This window comes from Haliotis rubra, unplaced genomic scaffold, assembly GCF_003918875.1.
Source record: "Haliotis rubra isolate DU_JTF1 unplaced genomic scaffold, ASM391887v1 Scf1402, whole genome shotgun sequence".
In the NCBI taxonomy this organism is placed as follows: Eukaryota; Metazoa; Mollusca; class Gastropoda; order Lepetellida; family Haliotidae; genus Haliotis; species Haliotis rubra.
This window is the reverse complement of record NW_025765340.1, coordinates 1-20,509: the sequence shown is the minus strand read 5'-3', so window position 1 is coordinate 20,509 and position 20,509 is coordinate 1. Positions and strand designations below refer to the sequence as shown.

Sequence of the window (20,509 nt, the reverse complement as noted above, 5' to 3'; positions counted from 1 at the left end):
GATATTCCCCTTAATGACCTAAGGTTGACGACTTGCATGTAGTTCGTCCATAAAATGCTACGATCCATGAAACAAGTGGAGGAATTGTGTCGGTTTCTATCAAGCGGCCAACATGGGTCTTGAGGGTTGTATTTAGGTGCGTAAATGCAGACACAACATACGGAAAATTTCTTCATATTTGGATAAAATACCTTTGAGAACGACCGTTATTATCACAGAATAAGCAATTTAAGCAAAATGGAAAGCCAGAATGAAAGTTTCACCACCTTTTAGCGTTGGCACAGCCGTATTGTCTATCATGTCCTCGAACTCTGTGTGACAATTCCACCTCTCTGTGCACAGCTAGAATCTCATCTGTACTGCTCCGTATTCTAACAACTTTTCGCAGACTTTTATAATCATGTATAGTTTTTGGTCTAGTGTCTGCCACTATCATTGTCCGATCAGCCGCAGAGCCGCGGCGGTCAAACCTCTCTACCTGTTTAAGGAGCTGTCTCAACGTACTGGTTCACGTACTGGTTGACGTTATTACCCCGTCCCCTTACGGCGAGTTACGTACAGTAAGGGCAGACAACTGACACAAAGGTCAGGTCGCATCTAGTCAGTTATACTTCAAGAAAGATGAATTGTTCTTCAGGCGAAGATTGATACTCGTTAACCTTATTGTTACTGTTCTAATCAGGTATATAATCCGTTGGAGTTGTCTAAAACTAAAAATTAGTTCCATGATGCGAATACAGGTACTAGTTTCAAAAAGTTCGGGTCACATGACTGAGTGATTGTCGGTTTCATTGACAGCATCGTCAGCATCCTTCCTTGGATCAAGACACGGGGTGATGATGGAACGCTTTTTTTGCTCATACCGTAGTTTACATCGATTAAAAATGAGATGACATGATATGTGTTTTTTAAGGTTTAAAGGTGTATTTGTTGAAGTTCGTCGACTGATGAAGATAGTGCCGCACCTGAGCAATTTCCAAAATGTAGTTCTTTGACTCTCCCCTTGATTGACAACTTAGTCACGTGTTGTAAGGGGGTGGGTGTGGGGGTGTGGTGTGGTGTTAGGATTTTTTGGTAGGCCATTTTGTTTTGATGACGTCACATATGTGTGACCTTTGTGTGAACTAATCGACTTAAGCCCCACCCTCCATTGGGAGTTCCTTTCCGGCCCAGGTGTGTGTGTGTGTGTGTGTGTGTGTGTGTGTGTGTGTGTGTGTGTGTGTGTGTGTGTGTGTGTGTGTGTGTGTGTGTGTGTGTGTGTGTGTGACCTTCAGGTTCACCTTAGTCGGCTGTGATTATTATTCAATTATTTTATGAGTGGTATGAGTTTGCCGACTCGAATGTTCACACAGCAAAATCTTTTTTCAACGTAGAATTAATGTCACACTATGCATATGAGGGGGAATTAGCTGCTATTTATCTGGTCAAAAGCTGTGAAAATATCAGCGCGCATTTTGTTAAATCAAAGGTATTCCAATATATTGTGTTCATGTTACAGAGGTGAAAGGTAGATTGAATCAAGTCTGTTAGTAACCGCGTATGGTCAGTTAAACCAAAGGTTGATAGTGTGAGCACCAATCAGTGCTGTGGTTAAACGCCGTCGACTTAGTCGCAAGGATAGCATGCATGTGCATGAGCTATTTGGAAACCAATATTGAACGATGTTTACGGAATGGAATTGATGTCACATGGTTCAAACATTATACTTATGGCGGTGTTATAGGTGGTGCGGAAGAGTGGCAGATTTGTTCGAAAATTTAACACCACATCACAATCACTCTCGCTTTGTGCATAAACTAAAAGGAAGACAAAAGGAATGATTTCAACTTTTCAGTAGTCGACTTCCCTTTTATGTCGAGCAATATTCCAGCAGCTCCAGCCTTTGGTGTTTACATTTCACGACTTTTGAGGTACTATCGAGAGTGCTCTTTTTATCAGGACTTCAAAGAGCCTCATGCCACTCTTGCTCAGAAGTTGTTTTATCAAGATTACAACATTCAAGACCTCAGTAAAGCTTTAAAGAAGTTTTATGGTAGACATGTGGAGGAAATTTCCATATTTGATGCACCAGTGACAAAATATGCAATTCCCTGTTTTGACTTACCATATGTTCCCGAATTATTTCAGGTGAACAATTGACTAGACTTAGCATATGTTTATGACGCATGCCACCGGTGGGGCAGGATATGCTCACCTTTTCGCGAACACCTGGTATCATCACTATTTCATAGTGATTCAATTCATAAACACATGCTCTGTCATCGTATCGCAAGGTGACAATCACTGGATTGTCTGATCCTGACTCGATTTTTTTACAAACAACATCGCACAGCTGTAATACTGTTGAAAGAAATATATACTCATGATATAGTCACAAGTGTGCAATCAACTCTGCTTTTAGCAGAGATTTCTTATGGGTGAGGAAACAGTTTTGTGGCTTCTATTTAATAAAACCTGTATGTGTGAAACCGTGAGCGGAACGCAAAAGGCAGCCTTCGCCATCAACGGTTCATGGTTCGATAACTGAAACATTTCCCACATTGCAAGGTAAAGCTGTAGAGTAGAATATATATGAAGACAAATATGAGTGAGAGTGGGTATTCGGTACTTCAGGGCTCTAGGACCAGGTTACAAATTATATTCAACATTATATTTTCGACATAACATCTAAGAATAATACCTCATAATACATATTTATTGCATTAGATTTTACAGATTGTATTAATTTTACAAACACATTCCACTTCAAATAAATGGCATAAACTATCATTTAGCATCATTACAGAAGATATGTTGAATGAATATCTGCCTCAATGGGTATTCAGGAAGTGGACTTGTATTTCGTGTTTTCTTGCCTTTGTTTAGTACATGCGTTCGGAGATCTGAAACAAAAGAAACACTGCAATCAAAATGTGAATTTAGCATCTCGTGTGTCAAAACATCAAACGTTTCAGAAGAAATATGCCCGTATACATTCTGAAAATATTCATCAATGTCAACCTGGCTAACCTTTGCTGACTGCTGGGTAAATTGGACAAACTTCCCACAAAACTCAACTTGATATCGGAAAGTCAGAAGCTTGGTCTTTGATAGTTGATAATTCTTACATTCCTTCATGTGTCTACTCCACGACAGAAAGTGTACATTAGTCTTGATGTAAGAGAGGGTGGTCTGGCTGACACAGACACACCCACCCGGCTCACGAAGAGCCAGGTTATAATCGTATCCCAATTGTGCATGGCGATGCTCAGGATGTCAATCACTAGATTGTCTAGTCCAGACTCGGACATTATACACCGCCTTCATGCCGCTTCACATTTGAGGAGTGCGGTGTTAAGAAATAAGCACACACACTGTCCCACTCTTCACGATATTTACATATGATTGATCGAATTGTACCTTAGTAAGAAAAGAATAAGTTCGTAAAGAGTCAGTCAATACCATATAAGATCCATCTCCGAAGTAAGGCTTACTAAACTAAGTTTTACCTCGAACGTAAACGGAACCACAAGACCAACCCAATCAATAGGCCAATAACTAGTGCTCCACCAAAACAATACGCAATAATCAACATATTGTTATCCGGTTGGCACCCATCATCTGAAACAAGAAGAGTACGACACGTTAGGCCTTAGTTGATGTCTACTTACATAAAAATCAAGTCAGATTCGATTATCCTGTGTGTTATATTAACCCGTTCTATGTGGGAGTCTCATAATAAGATACCTCCTCGTGAAATTCTCGTTAGGAAAAACTCCCGATTTATTAGGCTATATTTATCATGATCCAGCATCATGATACAAACTGCTAATATTGATCCAACAGCAGTAGGACCACGATTCTCAAGTGCAAGAACAAAAATATTTAAAAAGAGAATTGTCATGCATTCAAAATGAGTCAATTGGAAATCTTTTCATATTTCAACATTTGAGTATTTGGTGTCATAATTTCATGACAAGACAAAATACATGCCTAAACTTTATGTCCTACAAGAATTTGGAGTTTTGTTTTGTTCCGCAAAAGAATCTGATTCCAATTGTTAAGAAACATATGCTTTTGATTTCTGACCTTTATCTATTTTCTTGGGAAATTAAGGATTTAAACAAATCTGGTGCACATGATGATATTAAATATGCTTAAAAGATTTGGTGTAAGCTGTCCAAGGTTCGCGGTCTCTGGGCAAACAAACCTTTAATATTAATATGAAAAAATAAGACATTGTACCTATATGAATCCAAGTGTGCTGTAATCGTTCGTACTTCTAGACCGTATTGGTTTATGGGTGGTGTTGGGTATGCGGGTTTCATGATCTGATCGTGACCGAGGCCTCAGTTCTGATTCTGGTGAACTAAACACACACACATGCACACAAGCAAACACACACGATAATATATTTTTTCGTCGATGGTTTCCGGGGCAGTTGCAGTACGCATATATCACACTCAGCTCTCAAAAAACTGTTATTATTTTGTCATTACAATGCACTTCCGGCTTACCAAACGCAGTACTTGGTACCCATTGTCCATCTGAGCACACGTGACAGCTGTCACGTGGATGAGGGTGACCAAAGGAAACACAGACGTCACCACTCTTACAGGCCTGGCTCTGAATCAGAACAAGGGATAAAATAACAACTGCATCACATCAGCTGGTCAGCATCAAATTTACCATACGTGACATGATGCAGAAGAACATGGCATATATATATATGTATGTATATATATATATATATATATATATACACAGAATCGGCATATGAAATGCAAACTGGACAGATAAAGTTCACATATTTAGACAAATAGGAGGGATTTAAAGTTCAAAGCTGAAGTAGTAAGGAAGAGTTGAGAATATATTTCATTGCAACGACTGCAGATGTATCAAAATGTCACATTGAAGGAATAAGATTCGTGTACTGAAACATAAATTTAAAGAATACAGAAGTTGAAACCAACCCTCTTTTTCACAGAGTGAAAATGTTAAACAAAAGAATAAAAAATGGTCCTTTCAATCATGATCAGAAACATCTGGAAAAGTCCATTGAACCACTCTGATAACACGTACAGCATACGCATCTGTTTATTATTAATATATCAAACAGTCATGACAGTCCACGCAAAAAAAAGCAATCGGAGCTTGCACTCGTCAAGTAAAAGCATGTAGCGTAAACATATTCACAATCTGTGATATAAATTGATTTCCTATTTCTATGTACAAAATAGAAATTGTAAACGACAATCATCTGACTGGTGACAAACAAAGTGTTCTGACACTGTGCATTTGCCAAGTTAATATTTGAAATATACTCCTAAGTAAACTTTCTGTTACAATCATAGCAAAATATTAACATAATAAGATGACATGTAATAATATGAATAACATGAGTATCACAAAAATAGCTCTTTAGCCACAATCACCAAGAGTGGATCGTCCACACACACTCCAAGAGTAGTTCGCCCAAACACACCATCTGATAATAGGTTGATGCATGTGCTGCATGTGGAATACTTGTGCTGTTGTGTATTTAAGAGAGTGATTGGAGAGGAGTGTTAAACAGATGATATATTTGCTTTAAGTGGATGCATGGGCTATTATGAGCCGTAAGTATGGTTTTTGTATTTATTGAACATTTGTGTTTTGAGTGTAATTTTCACTTTGTGTGGTATATATTTGATATGTGACGAGAGAAGTATTTTATGTTGAGTTAACAAAATATGCAGGTGATTTCAGTTGGTAATGTAATTACGCTGCTGATGGTGATATTGTAGCTATATACGTTCAGAATTTGCAACTTTCATAGAAGTCATATTTCATATTAAAATAGATGCTACACCCAGTATCTATTTTTTCGAGTGTTGATGTTGAACATCAGGGGCATGGTAGTTGTTGACAAATGATGCACGTCAAGTATTTGTCTTGTCCTAGCTACGCCTACATGCATGTTCGTGTGTGGAACGTCGTCAGCTGTGTGGAACGTCGTCAACTGTGTGGAATGTCGTCAGCTGTGATGTCATGGTGATGTCACAGGGTCGGCAGTGTAAGCAAACGACTTTGGTAAAGTTGTTACATTGACTGCGTGAAGTAACTCATAGTCTTGTGTTGGTTATTCTTCATGCCACGTTATGGTGGATACTCAAGCCCACGTTATGGTGGATACTCAAGCCCACGTTATGGTGGATACTCAAGCCCACGTTATGGTGGATAGTCATGCCCACGTTATGGTGGATACTCAAGCCCACGTTATGGTGGATACTCAAGCCCACGTTATGGTGGATACTCAAGCCCACGTTATGGTGGATAGTCATGCCCACGTTATGGTGGATAGTCATGCCCACGTTATGGTGGATACTCAAGCTCACGTTATGGTGGTGCATTAGTGCTGTAGACGCACACTAACATTAACTTTTCATTCAAGTGTATGACTTGTATTAGACATTCATGTTAAAATGATGAATGAACTTTCATTCAAGTGTATGACTTGTATTTCTCATGGTATGATGAGACAATCGTATCCAAGCCTGGGTTATGGTGGGGCAGTAGTGCTATAACGTGAACTTCTTTCAAGTGTTTGACTTATACTAGTATATCTGTTTAGAAACATTTATTTGATGTATTTATTGTATGTTTGGTACATGTGAATGCTTCAGTGAATAGTGTTTGCATGTGTGGATTGTTTGCACATGTATTTAGGTTGGTGAGTTGTTGTTGGGAGCATTGAGATTGATTACATGAAGTAGTTTTGTTCATAATAAACTTTGTTTATTTTGTTTACAATTTCGTGTTTTTGTTCGGGGTCGGACAAGCGCATGACAATGAGAAACATCTTGCAGAATTACTATGATATAATGCAGATACAAACATACAGCATCATCAAGTCATTATACATTTACAACCTGGAAAGTGCATCAGCACAAACATTGTCTTTGCCTTTAATGTGTCTAATCACAAGATCGAACCCTTGCAAGGTCAAACTTCATTTTATAAAGAAAAAAAGGGATTGTGATCAGTAAACACTTCAATTGGCAAAGTAGAGGTACCTAGGTACACTTCAAAATGCTGCAAAGCTAGCAAAAGACATAATGTCTCTTTCTCAATGGTAGAATAATTTCTTTGATGCTTGTCAAACTTCTTTGAAAAATAACAAACTGGGTGATCAAGTCGTGAATCATCCTCTTGAATCACGACAGCACCTGCACCTACATCACTTGCATCAATTTGTAACTTAAATGGTTTCTCAAAATTTGGTGCCTGCAATACTGGAGAATTCAGAAGTATGGCTTTGACTTTTTCAAATGCAGTCTGACAACTGCCATCCCACTAGAATCTTACCTTTTTCCCCAAAAGGTTGGTAAGTGGTGATACAACATCTGAGAAATTTTGGCAAAACTTTCCATAATAGCCTGCCATACCCAAGAATATCATGAGTTCTCTCTTAGACTAGAACATGTACACTTGCTTCAACCTTAGCATGAACTGGCTGTACCTGGCTGTGCCCTACATTCACACTTTGCAAGATCCACAGTCAATTTTGCTTCAGACAGTCTTTCGAAGAAAGTGAGAGTTCTTTTCAGATGGTCTTCCGACTCCATGTCGTAATTGATGACATCATCCATGTAAGCTTCGACACTATCAAGACCAGAAGTGACACTGTTGACGAGTCTCTTTGTACTGATACAATCTATCTGGTGTAGCGAATGCCGATCGTCTGTGAGTGGAATCTGCCAGAAGCCCTTCAATAAATCAAACTTACAAACATATCTAGCTTGACCAATGCGATCAATGCAATGGTCCACTCTCGGTATTGGATACGAATCAGTTCGTGAGAGTGCATTGACAGCTCTTATGTCAGCACAGCAGCGCCAACCACCTCCACCACTCTTCGGCACAAGAACACATGGTGAACTCCACGGACTGTCACTGGGTTCAATAATGTCATTGTCCAGCATGTATTTCACTTCTATCCGCAGAATCTCACGTTTCACTGGATTCATACGATATGGATGTTGTGTTACAGACACAACATCACCTACATCTATACCATGGCTAACAACAATAGTTCGACCAGGCACATCAAGAAATAAATGAGAGAACTCATGAATCAAATCTGACATTTGAACTTTCTGCTCAGGGGATAAATGTGATAGTTTCTCATCAAGGCGAGCTAACACATCAGAATTTCTTAACTTTGGTGAAGCATTATCACTAAGGTCATCAAACTTCACATTGCTAACACCATCATCAATATTGTCAACATGTTCACCATTGTCGTTAGTACAATCAGTAACTGGGGAGAGTGTTGCAATACAATTGACCTGTTTGGTTTCTAACCTGTCATGGTATTTCTTAATCATGTTTACATGACACAATCTCTTTTGTTTATGACGGCCAGGCGTCAGGACAACTATTCTGCGTCGTTCACCATTTTGTCAACAACATATGGACCTAGCTCTCAGTGGTTGACAAGGAATGGGAAGTAAGACTAACACTTTCTCACATGGATGAAATTTCTCTCTGTTGACTTTCTGTCATAGTTTAACTCAACATCCTCACCCTGCGCACTAATAAATTGCTCTCTAACAAGAGTGTGATCACCACCCGACAAACTATCCGATCTTATAAAGAAGACCTGAAGAGTTACTAGTCTTGGAAGATAAGTCGGCACCCTCTACCTCATAAAAAGAATGATCCATGAAAGTATCTGACAAATCAAATGGTATCATTCGGCAAAGAAGTTTTGGAAAAAATGCCTTTCGACATTGAAAGAGTCACTGCGCAAGAAGAAAAAATACCCTGAAATTCATCCTCCAACTTTTCCGTACTAACTGAACTCTCCGGCGAAACAATGACAATGGGATCAGCACTAACTTTGGCTCCCATAAGATTATTACCGATCAACAAATCGACACCCGGAACTGGGAGAGAGTCAACACCAACTTTCGCCTTACCAGAAATCAGATCTGAAGACAAATTCACAAAGTGGAGAGGAGCAGAAGAATTGCCACCTATACCCTGAAGCAAAACATCTGTGTTCGCTGAAGACTCATCAGAAAAAGGCAAAATATCCTTCAAAATCAGAGATTGAAGAGCTCCAGTATCCCTCAAGATAATACTGGGCCGTGTGGTAGAATTATCTCCCATAAGCGACACAGAACCCTTAGAAACAAAGGGCAAAACCTCCTTCCGAACTACAGAATCTGGGGACTTACTCTCACAAATAAAAAATTCCACAGAACCACCTGGAAAGAAAGGCTTAGGTGCGATAGACACAAAAGCATTTGGGGAACCAGCAGCCTGATTTTTAAACTGGAGTTTGTAACATGCAGAAATCAGATGACCTGGCTTCTTGCAATATGCACAAACAAGATCAGAACCACTGGAAGTATTTGGCTTAGATTGAAAAGAATGTGACTGCTTGTCACAAGAATTTGAACCTGTTCTAACACCACTGTAACATGCATGTCCTAAAGTCTTACCCGGGGAAAAACCTTTTTGGCCAGAAATCTTGGTATGACCCGGAGACCTAAAAGAAGTGTGTGATGTGAAATTGGGTTTTACGTCGTGCTTGAGAATATTTCGCTCATATGACGACGTGCATGCGTGTGTATGTGTATGTGCGGCTGCTTGTACTAGCCCAGACTTTGTTTTACAGTGCTAGCTCACTGAGATACCATGCCGCAGTGAAGCATTGATAACCCACTCAGACACATTATACTGACTCCGAGCCGACCAGTCCTTGTCGTACCCATAAATGCCGAGCACCAGGCAGGGACCAACAAGTACCATATTTTAACGTCTTTTGGTATGACGCGGTCGGGGAGCGAACCCGCGACCTTCCGCTCTCCAAGTGAACGCTCTAACCACTACACCACGGAGGCGGTCAAACCTAAAAGAACTCTTGCCAAACAATAATCATCTGCCAACATCGCTGCCTCATGTAAGTCATCAACCTTATGTTCATCCAAGTAGGTCTTGAAAAGTTTCCTTTTCTCTAGCAAACTCTACATAAGTCTTATTGTCCCTTTTATGAGCATTTCTGAACTTCTGACGATAGGCCTCAGGCACTAACACATAAGCTTTTAAAAGTGTCTTTTTGACAAGATCATAGTCTGAGCTTTGCTGTATCGACAAGGCTGAGTAAGCATCCTGAGCGTTAACCTTCAAAACAGTTTGCAGTAGCATAGTCCATGACTCTCTAGGCCACTTGAGGTTTTCAGCAACTTTTTCAAAATCTAGAAAATATTTGTCAACATCTTTCTCATTAAAAGGGGGTACCAGTCTAGCATGCCTTGCAATGTCAAAAGAGGAAGAATTTGATGGAAGAGAAGACTTTTCTAGCCATTTCAGTTCAATTTCTCTGTCAATTTCCAATTTTCTAAATTCTCTTTCTCTTTCTATTTCTTTCTCCATTTCAACCTTTTTCATTTCCCTTTCATCTTTTTCCTTTACTATATTCTATTTCTTCTTTCTAAATTTGCAATTGAATTTGAGTTTCTTAATCTCAAAATTTCTGAAGTTTCTTCTTTCACCATTTCCAAAACCTCATGTCCAAAAACTTTCTTATCAATAAAGTGATTCAACACAATTTTCCAAATCTGAAATTTCCTCATAGCATGTTTGGCCTTAAGTTTGAAATGTGAAGAAATTTGCAATAAATCTGATTTGTGCAATCCACTGACTGTCTCAGGGGTAGGGGATTAAAAAACTGAGTGCTTCTTCGGTTTGATGTACCTCAGTAATGTTGATACTGAAAATAGAGTGGTACTCGTTTTTATGTTCTGCTCCTGAAAGGAGCACTACCAGCAATTTCAGTTGTAGTCAAACTTGTTGCCATGGAAACTCAAAAATTATTGAACGGTTCAGAAATATTGAACGGTTTTTATGTTCTGCTCCGGAAAAGACAAATTTGCACGGACGGACGGACGGACGCACGGATGCAGGGACAGACGGACGGAGTCCAAACACACACACATACACACACACACACACACAACGCAAATGCGTTGCGGAGATAATAAAAGGGGATGAGATACTTCGACAAGTAGTGGGTATCCCCATGGGCACCAGTTGTGCTTTCCGTTTATAGTTATCTGTTTCTTTTAGCATTGGTTTGGATGTTGTTTAACGCCGCATTCAGCAACATCCCAGCTATATGGCGGCGGTCTGTAATTAATCAAGTCTACCAGACAATCCAGTGATCAACAGCATGAGCATCGATCTACGCAAATGGTATGCCATGACAACGGTGAAAGGGTTTCCAAAGTTGTAAAAACGCAATCTCAGTAATTTTCCTTGTAAATGGAATATGTTTTTACACAAAATAATTATGATCTGATATTGCGGTAATCGTCGGATAGCTAATTCATTTTCACTTATGTAACTACCTGCCCTAGATATTCAGAGTACATTTTACGCATATGGAAAGGGATGTTATTTACCACAAATCTGCACGTGACAACGTTGTTAGCAACGTCACACTCCTGACATGATGAGTTGAAGATGACGACGGCACTTTCATCACTGTATGCTTTTCCATCATTGGAGACTGACACTAGGTAACCACGGGCAACGGTGTTGGAAGCGCTCATTACAAGAGGTGCTGCAGGCAGGGAGCAGACGCCTTCAGCAATGCTTTCCACTTCCAGTGCCTGGGGTAACGCTTCACCATAAGTTACACTATTGTTGTAGTCTATCTGTCAACAGCCAATGTATAACGTATATATTCCGTATAGATTCACGCCTTGAAATGTGTCCAGCGTCCAGCGTCCAGCGTCCAGTGTGCAGATCCAGATGGATACTAGGCGCTATATAAATGAATTATTATCATTAAATGAAAACGAACCTACACTAAACAGTAATAGTGAAATTAGTGCTATCAGAATTGTTATTCAAACATTTCTGTGTATATAATAGTGAATGACTCTAAATTTGAAGGAATGAATGTGCTTTTGTAGACAATTGCCGCAATAAGCAACAGATCTATTTTGAGGTTCGACCTATATATATTTATATATACACACACACGCACGAACGCACGCACGCACGCACGAACGCACGCACGCACACATACATACATAATGAGACACAACATACTCAAAGGATCTAGTGCGACAATTGCTGAAACCGTTCTGCACGATATGCTCTGTCAGCATGTGGCTGACGTTGCAGGTGCGGGTGGTGACATCACAGACGCCATCCTCTTTCAGCCCAAATGTTTTCGGCGGTTCGGTGATATCTACAGAGCAATCCGACGCTCCATATCCAGCCTCACACTGACATTCACCTGGTTGAGAAACATTCTCAAAGTCAATTAATAGACGAGAAGACAAGCTACAAATGCTATGTACAAATATTCTGCATACCGTTCCAGAAATATGACAAAAACATGAACAATACCCTAAAAATGAGGTGACTTTAGAAAGAAGTAAAGATTTTCCCCTCTGAACACCAATGATGACAGGCATGATTCGCACTTGACAGTAAAAAGTTACGTTATAATGGAGCCATGTTGGTGTGTGCGAGAGGGTTCATTGTTATTGAACTCAACTGACTTACGGCCTGAATTAAATTGGAGTGGGAGTTAGCGAATACAATTGTAAGTATTAATCTCGATTTCCTAGTTTACCAAATACATCCTTCAAATAAAGAAACGAATAGGTGATTCTGAGAAAATTTGACCTATGTAGCTGCGGGAAAAACGATATAAATATACAATCTTTCAGCGCCAAAACGCGGCAATTTCAACTTTTCCCTTTGCTTTAGAAGCATTTGCAGAAATATTCGCCAAAACGTCACCAAGAAAACATTCAAAGCAAAATGCACGTGTGTAAGTAAGCGAAAAAGCATGCGGTATCGATTACTCTATAAAGACAAACGTGTTTAATTTCGTCATTCGTTTGCATGAAAAAGAGGAAATTGTCATGCCACGACCGAGGCCGCCAGTCAAAACATCGCTATAGACGGCGTTGAATCTGGGAAAGTCGCAGTCTGCAGTTGCCCGACATTTCAACGTTCATCAGAGCACCATATCTCGCCTTTTGGATCGTTTCCTGCAGACCATTTCCGCCCACGATCGCCCGAGAATCGACCGTCCAAGAGTCACCACCTAAGCCCAAGACCGCTCCATTCGGGCTGCTCGCTTGCATCATCGTCTTACCACAGCCGTGGAGAAGAATTTCCAACCAAACTGTCAGGAATCGATTGCGTGATGTGGGAATTCGACCAAGAAGGCCAGTTGTCGCCCCTGTTTTGATAACCTTCCATACGCGTAATCGCTCGCGGTGGTGTCGTAGAGTCTGGAACTGGAACCTTAGGAACTAGACGCGAGTTTGGTTCAGAGATGAATCACGATTTTTTCTTCACCGGCGAGATAGAAGACGTTTTGCCCCTAATTGCATTCAATAGGTCGACAGATTCGACGGCGGAAATGTCATTGTGTGGAGTGAACTATCCAACACACAACGATCTGATTTAGTGGTGATTCACGGAAAATTTGACAACAAATCGTTACATCAACCTTGCACGTCACATGCTTCCGATTATGGACCGACAGAGGGAGTTGTTTCTGCAGGACAACGCTACTTCACAAACAGCACGCCTCACGGTCCGCCACTTTGCCAGTTCTAACGTCAAAATCTTGCTATGGCCTTCCCGAACAGGATATTTAAACCCGATAGAACACCTATGGGGTAAACTCGACCGATGTGTACGTTAACATCAAAACACGCTCAGGCACATCCACACCTGGCCATCACATTGCAGGAACAGTGGGGAAGAATTCCACAAGAGTAACTTTGTCGACTTATCAAGTCTGTGCCGAGACGGTGCCGAGCAGTAATTGCTGCCAATGATGGCCATACAAAGTACTGACTTTGACGCTATCTTGTGGACTCAAGTAAACAGTAACACAGCAATAAAATGCTGCACTGTTGTGTTGGCAAACTCGTTGTCTACAGACGTGTGAACTTTCACCTTTTTACCGTTGAAAGTACATGAAATGATTGCTCTTAAACTAACGCAACAAATTCTTCTGAAATGGCTCATCCGTTTCATTCTTTTTGAAGAGTGTATATGTAACATCAAGTAAATCCTTTGATACATCGCGGACGATGACCAAACTCACGACCTTAGTTAATGTTTTATCGACTAGACCACAGAAAATGACTTTGATCTGGCTCCTATAGCAGTACCATTCCTGCAAGCTATGCATGACTTTAATGGTCGACCCTCTTTACTGCAAGACGACAACGCTAGGCCTCATAGGTCACGGAGCTCCTTAGGCAGCGGGGTGTAGAGCTCGCCAGACCTCAACCCAATTGAGCATGCCTGGGGTGAACTCACGTCATACAACACCAGTGAATCTCTCAGGACTTCGCAGAGCTCTAGTAGATGAATGGAATGAACTTGATAACAAGGTATGAGTATGAGAACAAGGTGCACCTGTGTCTTGGACGCGCGAGGAGGGTACACACGATATTGAATGACCGATCTCGCGAGTGCTTCATGTTTGTCACTTTCATTTTGGGGTGTTGGCGTATACAACTGAAGTTTGCTAGTACTGTTTGAACGTTTGTAAACACATTATACATTATCATGACACTCTTCGTTCTTTTATTCCTGAGAAACCTTTCTTTACATGTGCTATATATCATTTGACCCTTTTTGAATGACGCCTAGTATGTTCTTTGAAAGTTTCATTTGCTTCAACGTTTCCCCAAATTATTGATACAATGATGACAAATCAGTGATCATAGCCATGTCAGAGTTTCGCCCATCAGCACATTCGCATCATGGAGAAATGCCATCAGTTCTAAGCAATATGCAACGTGACGAGAATTGTTGCAAAGTTTAAGACATGGTCTTCCTTTTTCAGTAACAATATCCAATATATGGATATATTGGTTCTCATGCTACAACACAAAATGACTCATCCAGAAAAGTCTTACCTTTTTACACATGTTCCTCTGTGACTACATTCGTTAACGCAGGAGACCTTCTGAAACTGCTCCCACTGACTCGCTGTGGTTCCACTGGCTGCAGGAGCTTTAGCAGCAGCTGTGGCGTTCATCATCACCTTCCTCCCACATTGTTCCGTCGCTGTCGCCACCGCCATGTCCGAGAAGGTGGTGTCGCCCATCAACTGTAGTACAAATATTGGGTGATTGATTGAGCGAGTTTAGTGTAAGGCCGCTTTTAGCGATATCCCAGCAATATCACGGCGTGGGCACCAGAAATGGCCTTCACACATTGTACCCATGTTGGGAATCCAACCCAGGTCTTCTGGATGACAAGCGAACGCAATGCTTTGGTTTTGAACAAAAGGACATTCTTGGTAAATACGACTTGTAAGTAACTTTTCGAATAAAAGCGACAAAAGGGTGTTAAAAAATGTGAAAACAAAACTGACTGTGTGTACGTACTAAGTTTCAGATCTCCAGTAGATCACTGATCCACAACTTGAGGACAAATGATTTTTTTCTGTCATTTTCCTGATTTGTATTACAAAATCATTGCTTTTTCGCAATAAAACCTCATGTTTTGCCAACCTGAATGGAATCTAAACTGCTTTGGATTATGTAGTGATTCTATAGTATGACCAGAAATTATTGAGGATTTTAGGAATATGTTTAATTGGATTTCTAGTATAAACATCATTGACCGGCTATCAAGTGCTTGGTTTCATTCAAGAGAGACAAATCCGTTAATCCTTTTTCATTAGTTTTGTGAAGAGTTATCACCCTTTGTTTACTTGCTAGCAGACGACATTTTCAGTGATCTTCAGTATGGATGATTTAGAGAAGAGGAAGTTGATTTTAGAATAATATAACAAGGACATCAGATCAGCTAAAGTGATTTCAAGTTTTTCTTTTGTCAACTGTTTATCGTGTTTTGAAAAATATTGCAAATGGATATGGCATTGAGCACCAGGGAGGCGCAGGTCGGACCAAAAAATTGACTGTCGGTGACAGGAGGCGGCTTGGTATTCTTGTTTCTAAAAACAAACGAAGGAATTTAGAAAACTTAAGGCCGGATATGATTGATAGAGGAACTGTGACTGTCTGTAAGGAGACAATTAGAACTGAGCTGCATGCATTGGGTTGGCAGAAAAGTCGAGGAATTCCATCACCGATCATGAAACCTGAACAAAAGGAGCGAAGGTTGAACTGGTGCTTACAGCATAGAAATTTTAACTGGGACAATGTGATTTTCGCAGATGAAAGTTCTGTGTGGCTGTTTCCTAATACACTGAAATTCTGGACCAAACAAACTAAAAAACCTTTGTATCAGCGCTCAAAGTACAGTCCGAAATTTAACGTGTGGGGTGGCATATCTGTGTTAGGGGCAACGCCCCTCTGTGTATTTGAAGGGAATATAAACAGTGAGCGGTACACAGATATTCTCGAGGGACATTAACTTCCATCTGCTCACGTGTTCTATGGAAATGTTTGGATTTCCCAGCAGGACAACGACCCAAGACATCGTTCAAAGCATTCACAGGCCTGGTTTCGGACCCAATATGACATTATTAGATTGGCCAAGCTATAGCCCTGACCTAAATCCAATAGAAAATGTTTGGGGACTTATGAAGGAAAGTGTCAATAAGAAAAATCTGACAAATATTGCTAAAATGAAAGAAGAGGTGGTCCGATATTGGCACAGCATGTACCACGACTTTCTAACTTCTTTGATCAGTAGTATGCCCCGTCGCATTGAAGCCTGCATTGCTGCCCATGGTGACTTGACAAAATACTAACTGTTCACCTGTCTTTGAATCTGGAGTTATGTTCTGCTAATATTCACACTTAATACGTGAGTAATGAGTGAAAAAACTTTGAAAATTTACAATCTTAAATTCTCAATAATTTCTGGTTGTACTGTATTAACCACGAATGATGCCTTTTTGAATAAACACAACGCACCTAATTACAATGTCTCTCGGAAAACCATATTAATCATTTCTTGGAAAGATGAGGGATTTAATGACTGAACCACAAATGACAGACTGAGTGTATACTTCTCTAACCTGTATATCCAGAATGCAGTCCTCTTTACTCCGCTCTATGCTTTGCTTTCATCAATGTTTTGACACAGGTTGACAGATGCTGATTTGTTAAAGAGTTCTTCACAGTAGGCACCAGCTGACTCTTCTGCTCATCCAGTCCATCCGTTGATAAGAAATTGTCAAGCATATCAATATTGTCCATCGTTCACACTCCGTTGACTGACAATATACTCACACAATGTTAAAGTAATTGGTCACATATCAATATTGTCCATCCGTTCAACCACTCCGTTGACTGACAATATACTCACACAATGTTAAGTAATTATCACATATCAATATTGTCCATCCGTTCATCCACTGTTGACTGACAATATACTCACACAATGTTAAGTAATTATCACATATCAATATTGTCCATCCGTTCATCCGCTCCGTTGACTGACAATATGGTCGCACAATGTTAAAGTAATGCTCACATATCAATGTTAACCCATCCGTTCATCCGCCTGTTAACTGACAATATATGCTCGCACAATGTTAGTAATTATCGCATATCAATATTGTCCAACTGTTCGTCCACCTGTTAACTGACAATATATAATACTCACAATGTTGAAGTAATTATCATATCAATATTATTGTCCATCCTCGTTCATCCACCCCAAGTTGACTGACAATATACTCACACAATGTTAAGTAATTATCACATATCAATATTGTCCATCCGTTCATCCGCTCCGTTAACTGACAATATACTTCACAATGTTAAGTAATTATCACATATCAATATTGTCCATCCGTTCATCCACTCCGTTAACTGACAATATATCTACACAATGTTAAGTAATTATCACATATCAATATTGTCCATCCGTTCATCCACTCCGTTGACTGACAATATACTCACACAATGTTAAGTAATTATCACATATCAATAATTGTCCATCCGTTCATCCGCCCGTTGACTGACAATATACCACACAATGTTAAGTAATTATCACATATCAATATTGTCCATCCGTTCATCCACTCCGTTAACTGACAATATACTCACACAATGTTAAGTAATTATCACATATCAATATTGTCCATCCGTTCATCCACTCCGTTGACTGACAATATACTCACACAATGTTAAGTAATTATCACATATCAATATTGTCCATCCGTTCATCCACTCCGTTGACTGACAATATACTCACACAATGTTAAGTAATTATCACATATCAATATTGTCCATCCGTTCATCCGCTCCGTTAACTGACAATATACTCACACAATGTTAAGTAATTATCACATATCAATATTGTCCATCCGTTCATCCACTCCGTTAACTGACAATATACTCACACAATGTTAAGTAATTATCACATATCAATATTGTCAATCCGTTCATCCACTCCGTTAACTGACAATATAACACAATGTTAAGTAATTATCACATATCAATATTGTCCATCCGTTCATCCACCCTGCAATGTTGACTGACAATATACTCACACAATGTTAAGTAATTATCACATATCAATATTGTCCATCCGTTCATCCACTCCGCTAACTGACAATATACTCACACAATGTTAAGTAATTATCACATATCAATATTGTCCATCTGTTCATCCACTCCGTCGACTAACAATATACTCACACAATGTTAAGTAATTATCACATATCAATATTGTCAATCCGTTCATCCGCTCCGTTGACAATATACTCACACAATGTTAAGTAATTATCACATATCAATATTGTCCATCCGTTCATCCGCTCCGTTAACTGACAATATACTCACACAATGTTAAGTAATTATCACATATCAATATTGTCCATCCGTTCATCCACTCCGTTAACTGACAATATACTCACACAATGTTAAGTAATTATTACATATCAATATTGTCAATCCGTTCATCCACTCCGTTAACTGACAATATACTCACACAATGTTAAGTAATTAACACATATCAATATTGTCCATCTGTTCATCCACTCCGTTGACTGACAATATACTCACACAATGTTAAGTAATTATCACATATCAATATTGTCCATCCGTTCATCCACTCCGTTGACTGACAATATAGTCACAGAATGTTAAGTAATTATCACATATCAATATCAATATTGTCCATCCGTTGACTGACAATATAATCACACAATGTTAAGTAATTAACACATATCAATATTGTCCATCCGTTCATCCACTCCGTTGACTGACAATATACTCACACAATGTTAAGTAATTATCACATATCAATATTGTCAATCCGTTGACTGACAATATACTCACACAATGTTAAGTAATTATCACATATCAATATTGTCCATCCTTTGACCAACTCCGTTGACTGACAGTATACTCACACAATTTTAAGTAATTAACACATATCAATATTGTCCATCCGTTGACTGACAATATAACCACACAATTCTAAGTAATTAACACCTATAAAAAAAGGTTCTTTCATTAAATGAAAACTTGTAACTAACTGGGTCATTTAGATCTGTGAAGATCCGGGTGTGAATTGGTCATCAGTAACCCATGCTGGTCGTAAAAGGCGACTAACTGATCGGAGAGTCAGGCTCGCTGACTTGGTCGATACATGTCATCGTATCCCAGTTGTGTAGGTCTATGTTCATGCTGTTGATCACTGGATTGTCTGGTTCACACTTTATTATTTACAAGCCGCCATCATAAAGCCGGAATATTGCCGAGTGCGGCGTGAAACAACCCACCAACCAACCACTGGGTCATGTCACATTGAAGTTTGTACATAATTAATCACTTGGTAAGGTCTTCACGCTAAAATGGGAAAACGGTTTTTTAAAACTGTTTATAGACAAAATGTATCAAAAGCTTCCTTTGTGTGCAAAAGATAATTTTCACATATTCAGTTAACATTTACCTAGTAACTATTTTATACTCATAACCAATGCAGAAATTCAGCTATGACCAAAATAGGGTATCCATTTGCAGTGTACAACGTTATAGACTCGTTGTAGTCTCAATGTTTCGGCTGTTATATTTGAAGTGCAAGAGCACCACAAAAATCACTTTACTTGACCTTATGATATTAACGTGATATTAAGAATCCGCTTTCACATTGATACACAATTCCTGCTATGACTTTTGACATTATTATTTTCATCAGACGACAAAATTCGGAATCCAGCGAGATAATACTTTTTTCATTTTCAAGTTTGTGTGATGTCGGAATATATTCTCGCATTGGAAATATGTACTGTACTGTCAACATTTTGCTCAGTCACCAGTGAGCGGTCCTTGTGATTCTCAAGGACTTCAATTTCGTTTGCTGCTTCTTGCCACTGACCATGCAGAGACGGGTGTCGCCTTAGTAGTTCTCCTGCCAAACTATTCCTTTGCTCCAGATAGAAAACAGCCTATAGTGTCTGCGATGAAACAAGTTCCTAATGTGGTGTTGTACTTTGTACTGCAAATGACAGTTTAGTGTAAGTCCTTTTCTGCAAATGCTCGAACGATACGTGGCA

General features: G+C 39.6%; 1 protein-coding gene across 1 annotated transcript; it reads right to left on the bottom strand.

Annotated features, from left to right (window-relative positions):
* Positions 1-2,677: 2,677 nt before the first annotated feature.
* LOC124268917 lies at positions 2,678-13,142 on the bottom strand. Its single transcript, XM_046703936.1, has 6 exons — positions 13,052-13,142; positions 12,156-12,277; positions 11,433-11,687; positions 4,497-4,605; positions 3,489-3,600; positions 2,678-2,882 (listed from the first exon to the last, which is right to left on the bottom strand). The coding sequence occupies exons 1-6, from the start codon at positions 13,140-13,142 to the stop codon at positions 2,822-2,824; spliced, it is 750 nt and encodes a 249-aa protein (XP_046559892.1). The 3' UTR covers positions 2,678-2,821.
* Between the last annotated feature and the right edge of the window lie 7,367 nt (positions 13,143-20,509).